At 36.4% G+C, this 13,494-nt stretch overlaps 2 protein-coding genes across 2 annotated transcripts; one reads left to right on the top strand and one right to left on the bottom strand.

The window, feature by feature from the left end:
* On the bottom strand, positions 2,601-3,104 carry LOC110266141. Its single transcript, XM_021110153.1, has 2 exons — positions 2,790-3,104; positions 2,601-2,717 (listed from the first exon to the last, which is right to left on the bottom strand). Exons 1-2 carry the CDS (start codon positions 3,102-3,104, stop codon positions 2,601-2,603), a joined length of 432 nt encoding a protein of 143 aa, XP_020965812.1.
* On the top strand, positions 7,023-7,499 carry LOC107608143 (protein FAR1-RELATED SEQUENCE 5-like). Its single transcript, XM_016310029.1, has one exon. It carries the CDS (start codon positions 7,023-7,025, stop codon positions 7,497-7,499), a length of 477 nt encoding a protein of 158 aa, XP_016165515.1.

Raw genomic sequence — 13,494 nt, 5'->3', positions numbered from 1 at the left:
ATTTTTAAAAAAATTAAAAATTAAAAATTGATCCCTCTGATTTTTGCTTTTTATACTTTTTTTTTTCCTTTTTCTTTTAATTTCAGAAAAGAGAAGAGAAGCATTTGGTCTGCTAGAATTTTTTCTCCAATTTCAATAACTACTATTCTCTCATCCTCTTCCTCTACCGTATCTCTCGCTCGCTTATCCTCGCCGCCAACACACTTCAGACGACGCCGCAACCTGTTTCCGTCACCGCACAACCTGCTTCTGCTGCCACCGCGCAAGACGCTGCCTCAACGCTTGGAGGTTAGTTAATCATTATGTCTTTTCAATTCATCATTTCGTATGTCTTTTTCTTTTTTAGGTGATAATAGTGATGATATTACTGTGCTACTCAATAGTTAGGAGGAATGTTATTGCTATAAAAACGAAACAAAATTGAGTATAAAGGCCAATCAAATCTTATGTGGATATTTGAAAAAAATTACTAGTCATTTATAACCGTGTTTGTGTAAAGAGATCAGCATCTAATCTTACTCGTGTTTGTAAGATGAGATTTGTTAGGGTGTATTTTTGAGGTGATGAATTCATAGTTAGTAGTCAAACTTGATCTAGATCGTCTCATGTCTAAAATAATTATTAATGTTATTTTCATTTTGAGCATGTGGGGATCAAATCCTTGTGGAGCTATTTTCTTTTCAATGTCAAAACCTCAACTAGCAAAGTAGATGATTGAATTAAAGAATTTTACCTTTATAAGAATAATGATTGCATGTCTATATCAATTTGTTTCCAGTAAAGTTATAATTAAATTCTTGTGCAGATGTGTAAATGTGATTCCATACAAAATAATATTTTTTCTTTGTATAATTATGGCCTCATGTCTATTTTAATTCCCTTCTTGGCTTTTTGCACTTTGCTACTCCTTTGTTCTTGCCTTTACTGCAAGTCTATAGCCATATGATATGATATGAATATCATTGGACGAATCAATTCTGAAATTTTGAATCTCATTCAAGTTAGTTGGAAAAGCTAGTCCTGGAAAAGGGGGCCATGTTGGAAATTTAATTTCTCTGGATGTCCAATGATGATTTAATTAAATACGAACTTGATGTTCCAATTAACTTAGTTGTAGTATATCGTTTCCATTCTTGATTAGGTTTCTACTGCTATGCTTCTTCTATTCGTGCTCTTTATTCTTAATATGCATCAATTATTTACCAGGTTCTTACTGGAACAAGTTAAGAGCTATACATAGAATTTGAAACAGAACAGAAACAATGATATTAGAGCCACTATTGATGGTAACCCTACCTCTGTTGACCTTGAGGCCGCAACAAATTATCATTAACTTCTTTCTTGGATGATCAGGCTTCTGTTGACCACTCCTTACATGACCTCACTTCAGGTAAGTAATTATAAGTTATCAAACTCTGAACTTTAATGCATGAAAGTGTAAGTCTCTAGCATAATAGTCCCCAACTATAGAGAAGAGACATATTTGTGCAGTGTATTTTTTATGTGCTCGGGACTCATCACCCCATCATCATAGGATGATACAGTGGGTGGCCAATTAAAATGGGGATCACATTCTATCCTATGATTCAATGTGTTGAGGGAATGAATCTAAAGTTATTAGTGGGAGCCACATTTTATGCTATGATGAGTTTCAAATGAATACACAAAAATGAGTTATTTTATCGCTACTTTCATGCAACAAGCATTCTCAATTTGTATTAATGTTGATCGCTGGTTTTAGAGTTCCAATAATCTGGAAATAACTGTGATCTCAAAATGAAAATAATAATAACAAATATATAAAGTTGACTACATGTGTAATTTTTGTTTAGTTAATTAGATCAGTTACTGTTCTCGACTACTAATATCTGAAAAGGTGTAATAGCATATAAAATTAAAGTATAATAATAAGACAATATTAATTAATTTTGAATCTTAGAGCATTACAAGTAGTTGATAAACAAAATGTGAAAAAGTGTAGGAGAAGAAAGAGGCATAGAAAACCCAACGGCTACTGCGCACTTTTAAGGAGCCTTTGCCCCATCTATTCTTGTTGTTTCAGGTAAAATTTATTTTGTATGCAGAAGAATGTCATAAGAAATTATTGCTTGAGGTTTGTAGCACCTGTATTTTTGTTTTTTTTTTCCTTTTTGCTCTTTAGAATGAGGCAATTCAAGCCACCAACATGCTTACTTTAATTTAGCCTTTAGAAGTATTATAGAAATAGCTTTTGGAATTCATTAGTGATGACTTTGTCTTCTTCCAATCTCTCTTATACTATAATTTATTCAAGTAAAAAAAAAAATAGAAAACAAAAAAATAAGGAGCATGACTTTAGTGAGGAATTCACTGTGGTTTAGGGGTAATGTTTCCATACATACTTTTTATGTTGTTGAAAATATCTAATTTTCCATTCTTCCAAAAATAAAATGGTTTGTCTTAATTTATTAGTATCTTTTTAATACGTTCAACCTTGTTTTTCACACATAGATATAGCCGAATTAGTACTTAACACACTCCTCACTACTTAGATTCTAAGAGTTAACCAAAATATGTTTTGAAAATTCTTCTTATCTTGGAAAATTATTAAGAAACTTGAGCTATCTATGAAAGAGAAAAAAAGTGTTAGAGTAGTCACCGGTTCGGCGGCAGCCCGGCAGCAGCTCCGCCAATAATTCTCGAGTGACGGCGGCGGCCCAAATTTTTGATAATAGCAGCTGTATAACCACGCAGTATCAACAATCTTCCCGGGATTTCAAAAGAACAGAAATCTCACTTAAAACCCTTACCGGCAGAATTCTCCGGCGACGGCAGCAGGGGCATTTTCCGGCGGCAGAAGCTAACTGGCGTAACCCCATGAGCAACCGCAAGGCTCTCAACAGCAGCTGGGCGCGGCGGCAGGGACAGCTCCGCGACGGTTCTTCTCCGGCGTGACTCTCCTTCTCTGACTCTCTCCCTTTCTCCAACGATGGTGGGTCTCCGGCGACAACACCAGCCACAACAAGGACGGCAGAGCAAGTGCGACTGGCGATGGCGCGGTTGGAGGCCACAGCGCGTACGGTGGCGACGTGCGGTAATTTTTTCGTTCGATAACGTACATCCATAAATACCATTCAACTTACAACAACTCATAAAGAGTACATCCATATATATACATACATATATATAAATAATATTACAACCATAATCCAATACAATTCCTATCCCTCTTACAGATTATATCAAGATAAATAAAATATTAGTTACTTTGTCCAAAACATATAAAATCCTTATTATTTCACAACTGCTAAATTTATAATTTAAATATAGAAAATAACCCAACAATTATAAAATTGGATAAAGATCATAACTCGTCTCAATTTCAATAAATCAAAACTTGCCTTAATTATCTTTAAATACAGAGCATCACAACAACAATTAAATAAGCTCTTCGTAACTTCTGCGCCCATATCCTGAAAGGGGAAAAATGTAGGGGGGGGTGAGAACATCATCCTCGAAAGGGTTCTCAGTAGAGGGTTTTTGGGAATTACTGTAATAGGATACATGAAGATAAACCGTACCAGTGATTAATAACCGTCTTATGCCTCTTTTCAAAAACAACGGTTTACAATAAAAAGGAATCGGAAATCTTTTCTGAAAGAGGAACAGTTCAATTCTCAAAAACTCAAAAGCCTTTCAAAATGGTTTATCTATGCTGAACCAAAATAGCCTTTCATATTTTATTCCAAACCAGAAACACAAAAACAAAATCAACCATCGGTTCATCTCATTCCAACCACGGCCCTAGGCCTAAACAATCCAACCATCAACCAATCACCACAGTCCAACAGAGTCCCAGTAGCAAACACAAATAGGAAGATGCAAGCACAAACAAACAGTTATTACAAATAGAACAATTAGCAATTAATCACATAGGCAAACCAAGTATAGAAAATTGATACAAAACGAAAGAAATTCCATAACAGTTCACCCTTGAACACTTTTAAGGAAGAAGCAAAAATATCTCAAAATATAATCATCAATACGATTTTCAAATACTTTGATTGTCATAAGCATAAGGATGTAAAGGTAGGAGTGATTGCAAAGCAAACGTTACATGGTAGGCTCAATGCAAAAGATAACATGGGTCAATCATGTGATAGAAGGGCAAGGCCTCAAAGGCTATCAAACAGGATGGAGTTAAAACGACGTGCTTATCATCCGCACACTAATCTCATATCAGCCTCAGGGCTTCAACTTTCCAACCTCATCAGGCACTTAACAATCCCCATATCTGATCATAAGCCTTGCTAGACTCAAGTCAATTGACAACTTCAAAGATAACCCTTAGATCAAAGAAGTTCAACAAGATCAATAGGAAGAAAATCAGCGCATTAGTTTGAAACAAACTCAAGCTGGGCCGAAGAAGTATAAGGTTTACAGAAGAGAATACTTCAAACCCGAGACAAAACTCACAGAACTTAAGAGCATGACTAAAAATACTTCCGAATACTTTGTTCTTAAAAGAATCGAAAACTTGCGGAAAAATCATTTCGCAGTCTGGAAGAAGGTCAAGTAATAAACATTCTTCAAGAGAGTAACAAAAGCATAAACGTGACTTTGCTATAATACAACTTCATGTTGAAACAGATCATGTAGAATTTTAAAAGCAAGGTGCACACAAGTTTGGCTAAAAGCTAAAATATTTCCTCAAATATTTTAGAAAGATAATTAGGTGCACAACTTAACCAAAGGTAATTTATAAAAACGCAAAAGTAATCAAATGCTTGTTCAAAATTTTCAAAGTCCATATTTAACAAGCGTGTAAAAAGTTTTAGCAAGGACGAAAGAGGAAGTTAAACTCTTTTTAGAAGAGAAATTCCGAAGTAAAAATTTGCTTTCAATTTGGTAAAGGAAGTAAGTGGTGCATTAGAACAAACCAATTTCCACTAAACAAGGGAGCTTTCCAAAACCTCATTTAAAATAACACATGCCAACTTTAAATTAACTTTGTCAAAATTGAACGATGGTTTCAATCTCAATCAAGCAATAGAAAATAAATTCCGCTCAATATTTCTTCAAAGAGAATTCAAAACTTCTTTAAAAAGTTCAAAACAAGACTCCAAAAGTATACTTGAAATCACCATCTCGCAATAATATTCAAGAAAATTAGGATGTACTTGAAAAGGAGCCAAGCCATACAAGAAAAGATCCTAAATCAAAGTAGTTTAAACAAGATCCACTAGTCGTGAGACATCCAACAAGCTTCCATTTGACCCAAAAGAAAAAGTCGTAGGAAAGACAACTCAATCATTAGTAATTTCTCAAGGATAAATCTTTGACTAAAATCTCTTATAGAGATAATGAGAGATAAACGATGCATTATTGTGAAACGAATCAAACTTACTCATATAAGAATGAGATTCACAAAAAGGAAAAACCAAGATCAATGGCAATATTCACAAGATGTAAAAGATTAGTTAAAAAACAAGGTCAAGCATGACATTCATGGAGATGGAAGGCTTAAGGAAGACTTTAGTCCGTTCATAGGAAGAAAGCTATGAGTCCAACACTTTCAAAAGAACAACAATGGCATAAACCATGTAGTATGCTAAATCAAACTCAAATCAAAATGAATTAAGTGAAGTTTACCAAACGAAACTCAACCTAAGTAAAAGCGAAAAATTCTTTCTTTCCGGAATCTTGAAGAATAACCAAATACATAATCAAATGAAGATGTCCATTGGAACTATAGTAAAGTTACTAGAAGGTCAAATTGTCTTTTAAGTAGGTGCAGTTCTATAAACCAGTAAAAGCACGGTCGAGGTATTAGGAGTAAATAATTGTTAAACTGTATAAGAAATCTCCAAAGTTCATATATAGATAAGTATGTATCTAATCAACAGCAATTTTTATAAAAATCTCAAAATTAGTTGTAATCACTGTCAAATAAGAGGAAAACTGAATCAACAAGTTCTCTAAGAATGAACACGGAACCCAGAGTCAAAAGTCACAGCACATTAAAACAAGTTCAAGACTATATCAAAGAATACTTGAATCAAGAAGAACTCAAACAAAGGAAGATAGATGCAACAAGGATTCCAAACAAGCATATGCAATTAAGATTAAACAAGAATGCATATGAATAGAGGAATAAAGTTGAAAAATCAAACTACTTTTCAAAAGGATTAACAACCAAGAACTTCAAGCTAGGATACGAAAGAACAGGTCGACTCGAACAGAATTTGGCGGCGGCCCAAATTTTTGATAATAGCAGCTGTATAACCACGCAGTATCAACAATCTTCCTGGGATTTCAAAAGAACAGAAATCTCACTTAAAACCCTTACCGGCAGAATTCTCCGGCGACGGCAGCAGGGACATTTTCCGGCGGCAGAAGCTAACTGGCGTAACCCCATGAGCAACCGCAAGGCTCTCAACAGCAGCTGGGCACGGCGGCAGGGACAGCTCCGCGACGGTTCTTCTCCGGCGTGACTCTCCTTCTCTGACTCTCTCCCTTTCTCCAACGATGGTGGGTCTCCGGCGACAACACCAGCCACAACAAGGACGGCAGAGCAAGTGCGACTGGCGATGGCGCGGTTGGAGGCCACAGCGCGTACGGTACTTAACACACTCCTCACTACTTAGATTCTAAGAGTTAACCAAAATATGTTTTGAAAATTCTTCTTATCTTGGAAAATTATTAAGAAACTTGAGCTATCTATGAAAGAGAAAAAAAGTGTTAGAGTAGTTATTTTTTTTTTAATTTATCAGGGAGGCTTAAGCATAAATATGTGCATGATATATAAGGAATTTGGTATCTATTTTAAAAATATTTATTCTTATCATTTTTGACAATTTATATACAAACTTAAGTTTCATTTTGAATTGTGTATTAGTGTTCAGGAAGTAATGGGTCGGAAATTTTCTCATGAAGGGGTTAATAGTGAGCATATATCATATGATTAATATGAGTAGGAGGAAGAAAAACATGAGAAAGTTGACGTGGATTATATGGATGAGGACAACACAAATGTGTAACTAATGTTCGATTATCACGGCTTCGATGAAGGGTATAACATTGACTCACTCGAAGACATTGGGATGATTGAATTTTGGAACATCAGGGACGAAGATGTATGTCATTTTCACTTTTCTGATGTCGACATTACATTTGAGTTCTACAATAGATATGCAAGGACAAGAGGCTTTAGTGCTCGGAAGAACAGGACTAGGAAGAGTCGTGCGGGCGTACTTAAGTTGAAGAATTTTGTATGTCATCGTGAAGGATTTAGACCGCAAAATAATTATGGCATTGGAAACTTCAAGAAAAAACCTACACCCGAGACAAGGTGTGGTTGCAGTGTAATGATGGATATTCGTCTAGATGCACCTAGTGGTCGTTGGTTTATTTCTTATTTTTCTGATGAACACAATCATCTGCTTTTGGATCCTCGATTGACTGGATTGCTTCATGGGCATAGATTCATGTCTGAGGCTGATATTAGTGTTAGGCAGTGATGCACCACTATTTTGTGGTATATTTTGTACTTAATTGAGTGAATTTTATCCACTAAACTCACACTTATTCATTGGATTCGCATGTTTTACATTTTCCTTCCTGATTTTGTGCTATGATTGAAAACATGCTTCTTTGGCCTTAAATTTGCTATGCTTAACCCTCTCTTATTACCATTCGATGCCTTGATATGTGTGTTAAGTGTTTTCAAGGTTTATAGGGCAGGAATGGCCTAGAGGATGGAAAGAAAGCATGCAAAAGTGGAAGGAATACAAGAAACTGAAGGAATTGCTAAGCTGTCCAGCCTGACCTCTTCGTACTAATTTGACAATAACTTGAGCTATAAAAGTCCAAATGAGGCGGTTCTAATTGCGTTGAAAAGCTAACATCCGGGACTTCGAAATGATATATAATTTTCCATAGTTGCTATGCTGTTAGGCGATGCGCACGCGTGAATCATGCGTACACGTGACCTGGCAAAAATTCAATCCACGCGTACGCGTGGACGACGCGTACGCATGACAGAGCCACGTGCTGGACATATCAGAAATCACTGAGAGCGATTTTTGGGCTATTTTTGACCTAGCTTTTGGTCCAGAAAACACAGATTAGAGGCTACAAAGTAGGAAAATCAATCAATTCATTCACACAACTTACATTCACATAATTTTAGGTTTTAGATGTAGTTTCTAGAGGGAGAGGCTCTCTCCTCTCTCTAGGTTTTAGGATTTCTCTTAGTTTTAGGTTTATTTTTTCTCAATTCCAGGTTCAATGTTCTGTTAATTTAGTTTCTCTTCTACTTTTATTTATTCTAGCATTCTAGTGTATTTATTTTCCTTGTTGATTCTCTTCTTTTCCAAATTTGGTTTATGAATTCCATGTTAGATTGAATTTCTTATTTAATGCAATTTGAGGTATTTCAGATTTATGAATGCTTTCTTCTATTTATGTTATTAATGCTTGCAATTGGTTATTTGGAATTTATTATCCTTTATTACTTTTCTATGCTTTTGTGCTATGCCTTCCAAGTGTTTGACAAAATGTTTTGGAGGGTTTTAAATTAGCTTTTTATATTCTTGGCTTTGGTTGAGTGATTGGAGACTCTTGAGTTATCAAACTCCCTTGTTTATTGTTAATTGAAGGTTGCTGGTTGATTTGGATCTCTCTAAAGCTAGTCTTTCCTTAGGAGTTGACTAGGACTTGAGGAATCAAATTGATTAGTCCACTTGACTTTTCTTTATTCGGTAAGGGTTAACTAAGTGGGAGCAACGAACAATTCTCATCACAATTGATAAGGATAACTAGGATAGGACGTCTGGTTCTCATACCTTGCCAAGAGTCTTTTCTTCGTTATTAATTTAATTTCTTGCCATTTTATTTCCTTGTTCCTTATTTCAAAAACCCAAAAAGATACAATCTCATAACCAATAATAACTACACCTCCCTGCAATTTCTTGAGAGACGACCCGAGGTTTAAATACTTCGGTTTATTATTTTTATTGGGTTTACTTTAGTGACAAACAAGTTTTTGTATGAAAGGATTATTGTTAGTTTAGAAACTATACTTGCAACAAGAACTTATTTGTGAATTCTTTACTAGCAAAAATCTGTTCGTCAAAATGGCGCCGTTGTCGGGGAGTTACAAACGTGTGCCTTATTATTGGTTATTGTAAATATTTTCTTTTTCGTTTCTTTGTTAGTGTTTCTAGTTTTAGTAGTTTATTTTCATTAATTTTTATTAGTTTTTGTTTTTACTTGCTACTATGAATTCTCACCCCTTTCGCTATGAGTTTAGTTCAAAGTCTGTTGTAGGGAATGGACGCTATAATGAGAGCATGCATCAAGGTCGGAATAATCGAAGATGGGAGGAGCCACAAGGATTTGATCAACCCTTTTGGCAACAACCCCCTCCAAGGTGCCATGGACAACGACCGTTCTACGATGCATCCCAAGACAATGGTTATGGTGGCCCCTTTCGTGACAACCAACCTCCACCAAATTACTATGGTCAAGAGCCATTCTAGGGTGCGTACCAAGATGACGGATATGGTGGACCCCCTTATAGTTACCAACAAGCCCCCACCATATGCTTATGAACCACCTCCTCAATATAGCTTTGAGCCACCCTACTCACAAGCCCCTTTTCACCATTCACCTCCATATGACCCCAGTCCATATCCACCTAACCAACCACCATATGAACCATATGAACCATACATAGACCCGCCCCCATTCCAACACCATTACCCCCAAGAACCACCACATCAATATTCACCATCTCCATGCCCTTACCAAGAAGAACCACCTTCCTACTATGAACCCTTCTTCCAAAATAATGAACCTCTATTGGATAGCAACACCCTTCGTGTTATTCACCAAGGGCAAATACAGCTTCAAACCACACTTGCCTCTACTCTTACTGATCTCACCTCTACTCTCCAAACTCTTATATCCCGTATGGATGCATCAATCTAAGAGCAACATGATCCCAATTATGCTATTAACATGGAACAGAAGAGAAGGGATCGGCTTGAAGACGAAGGAGTAGCTGGAGAACTAGTGAGGGAAGACATCAAGGAGGAGTTTGATTTTGTATTAGAGCAATTGGAGAAAGCCGTAATTATCGAAGAAGAAGAAGTGGTTGAAGACCTAGGAGATGCTAAACATCCATGGGAATCGAGAGTTGTAGAGAATTCCGCCAAGAAGTTTGAAATTGATGCTAAGGAGGATAGTGCACAACCCCCAAGGCACGTACCTTATGAAGAATTGGACGAAATAGATCAAGAAGCAAGTTCCCTTGGCGATGATGATTATGAATCAAGCTCTCCTAGTGATGAACTTGCATCCGCAATTGAACCCCTTGAGCTTGAAGAACCTTCCCCAAGTGAATATGAAGATGATGTGGAGGTAGACTTCTCTCAACCTCCAACTTATGACTTGAGTGATTGGGAAGAAGTAGAAGATTTTGATCAAGACGCGGTTGCAGTTAAAGAGGTTTACAAGGAGGTGGAAGAATTCAAAGAAGAGTACAAGGGAGTGGAGCTTGCAAGACCATTGGTAACACCTTTCCTAAAACCATTACCATCCCATACAACATTCAAGTAGGTAAAATCGTTATCCTCAACCCTTACATTCCCACTTGAATATGGTTTAGTTAAGACGGATGGGCAACTTAGAGCTCTTTGTGGCTTTAAGAGTAAAAGGGAGATGGTTAGTGATAGGAGTTGGCATGCAAGGTTCAATATGGTTCCACGCTCTAAATTGAAGTACAAGAATTGGTATAGAGCTCGATTGAATGGGTCTCGGAAGATGTTTGGGTATCTCAGTGAGAATTCAGATTGCATACCACCCGGTCGGAATAGTGTAGATCAAAGTGAAGACGGGTGCAAAAGCAAGGTTTGGGACCCCAGAATTCATTCTAACAATCAACACTCTTGGAACCTTGTCACTTGCTTTAACTTGCTCGAAGGCTTTATGTACCTAGTTTGGGACCCCGGAGGCTATTGGAATTGCAAACATTGGTGGGGATTCCTGGATGAGTTCAAGCACAAGCCACCATGACAGGGAGCTCACCAAATGTCCAACTTAAGGACTTTAACTAAAAGTGCTAGGTGGGAGACAACCCACCATGGTATGATCATTCTTTTTCAGTCTCAGTTTTATTTTACCTTATTTTATTCCTAGTTTTATTTTATTCTATTTTTATTAGTGTTCATTCATAATGTCTGTATCAGCATCTACATTCTGCATTTAAAAAAAAAAAACCAACCCACACGTGAGCGCAGGCCACGCATGGGCATCGAGTCCAATTTGGCTCTCCCATCCAACGACCAGAGAGTTGTGATGGAATCGTGGGGCTGGTGTGCTAGGCGCACAACCAGATCCACGCGTACGTGTGACTCACGCGTACGCATCCTCTGCGTTATTGCGAAACCAAGCGTAAGCGTCGGCGACGCGTACGCGTGGAATGAAAAATCGGCGTAAAAGGTGAATTGGACAGAAAGTCGTGCGGCCACTATTGATATGTCGTTTGCTTCTACTGTCTTCTCTCTTGCATGTTGTAGCTACCATGTAATTGAGATCCTCATTATTTGGCATTAACTAACCCATGTTTTATTTCTTTTCTTATCTTTATTTCTGGGTTATTTTTCTTCCTTTTTCTCTTCCTTCAGGATGGCCATCAAGAAGGGAAATGGAAGACTTTTACATGGGGCAACAGACAAGTCCTTCTGCACAGCCTTTGGAGAAAAGTATCAGTTGGAGCAACCCGTCCACTTGCACATCTCAGCATGCACCGAGGACGGTGCAATCTTTAAGTGTGGAGAGGTTGATACCGACTTCCGTGGGTTAGATATTTCCTTCTCAACACCAATGTTTAATTTTCTTTGTTAAATTAGTTGTTGTGTTTGCATGTTTGATTGCATATTTGTTTGATTTTGTGCATTTAGCTACTACTTGGTTGAAGTAATATTTTCTTTTCAAGACCTTTTTTATAGCATTTCACTAATTTAAATTGAAAATTTGTGTTAAACTTGTTTGAGGATTGTAATTTGGAACATAGGTTATAGCTAAGAACACACAACTTGTGAGATTTGAGCTTAATTACACGGTTACACTATTTAACCATAATATTTTATTCTTGTGTGTTTCTTTCTCTATGATTGTAATCTATATTTTGTTCTATTCTATATGTCCATTGTTTAGTGCATTTGCATGCATACATATGATTGAGGCCATCATTTGTTATTAGCTCACTTATTCCAAATAGCCTACCATTTCAATTACCTTTATTTGCCACTTTGAGCCTTTTAATCTCCATTTGTTCTTTATATTACCACATCACTAGCCTTAAGCGGAAAAATAAGTAATTACCTGATTTGAATCTTTGGTTAGCTTAAGATAGTGTGTTAACTAAGTGTGGGGAATTGTGAGAAACCTGGGTTAATGGGAATGTGTTGTGTTTTTACTTTATTTAAATATTGGAAATTTGGGTGCCTACTCATGTGAAATCAGAAAAAAAAACCATATGCATTGAAATATTATGTTTACTTTCATGTTCATTATTTTTATCTTAATAAAAAAAAGAAAAAAAAGAAAAAAAAGAAAAAAAGAAGTTATTCTATAGCATAAATAAATAAATAGGGAACAAAATTACTCCAATATTAAGTTTAATAAAAGACCAATGCATATGTGATAAATTAAAGAAAAGTTGATGCATGAGTGTGTGATGCAAAAGTGGGAAGTTTGGGTAGCTAGGTATGATTTTGGAATTATATAGGGTATGTGTGTATTTTAGGTGAGAGCTTAGGTTAGTCAAAGATTCATATTATAGCTCACTTGGCCATACATATATCCTCACCCTTACCTTAGCCCCATTACAACCTTGAAAGACCTCATGATGTTTGCATTGGTATATTAAATATTTGTTGATTGGTTAGATGAAGAACAAAGTTTTAGAAAGCATGACTAGAGAAGAGTAGAGTGATTAATCCTAGACACTTGAGAGATTAGAGTGCATATACACTACCAGTGAGGGTTCAATGCTTGATTCTATGTCCTCTACTTTCATGAGCTATCTTCTTACAAGTTTACTTGTCTTTACTGTATGATTTGAATTAGTGAAATCTGATTTATATTTGTCTTGGAGGACTTGTTTACTTTTAACAAAGTAGGTAGAAACATCTTAGCATATAGCTGCATTCATATATAGGTTGCATCTCATGAGTCTTACTTTTTCTCCATTCATTCCTTTGTCTCCTTGAGCTTAGCATGATGACATGCTAATGTTTAAGTGTGGGGAGATTTGATGCACCACTATTTCGTGGTACATTTTGTACTTAATTGAGTGGATTTTATCCACTAAACTCACACTTATTCATTGGATTCGCATGTTTTACATTTTTCTTCCTGATTTTGTGCTATGATTGAAAACATACTTCTTTGGCCTTAAATTTTCTATGTTTAACCATCTCTTATTACCATTCGATGCCTTGATAT

Source organism: Arachis ipaensis, chromosome B01 (assembly GCF_000816755.2).
Source record: "Arachis ipaensis cultivar K30076 chromosome B01, Araip1.1, whole genome shotgun sequence".
Lineage (NCBI taxonomy): Eukaryota > Viridiplantae > Streptophyta > Magnoliopsida > Fabales > Fabaceae > Arachis > Arachis ipaensis.
The sequence above is the reverse complement of the archived record's forward strand: the minus strand, read 5'-3'. Positions and strand labels throughout refer to the sequence as shown.

What these genes read in the sequence shown, in the direction of transcription:
- LOC110266141 (XM_021110153.1), bottom strand. Translation starts at nt 3,104, where the DNA reads ATGGATGTACGTTATCGAACGAAAAAATTACCGCACGTCGCCACCGTA. An exon ending in GTCGCCGGAGAATTCTGCCG is followed by an intron (nt 2,718 to 2,789) that starts GTAAGGGTTTTA and finishes GTGGTTATACAG; the next exon opens with CTGCTATTATCAAAAATTTG.
- LOC107608143 (XM_016310029.1), top strand. Translation starts at nt 7,023, where the DNA reads ATGTTCGATTATCACGGCTTCGATGAAGGGTATAACATTGACTCACTC.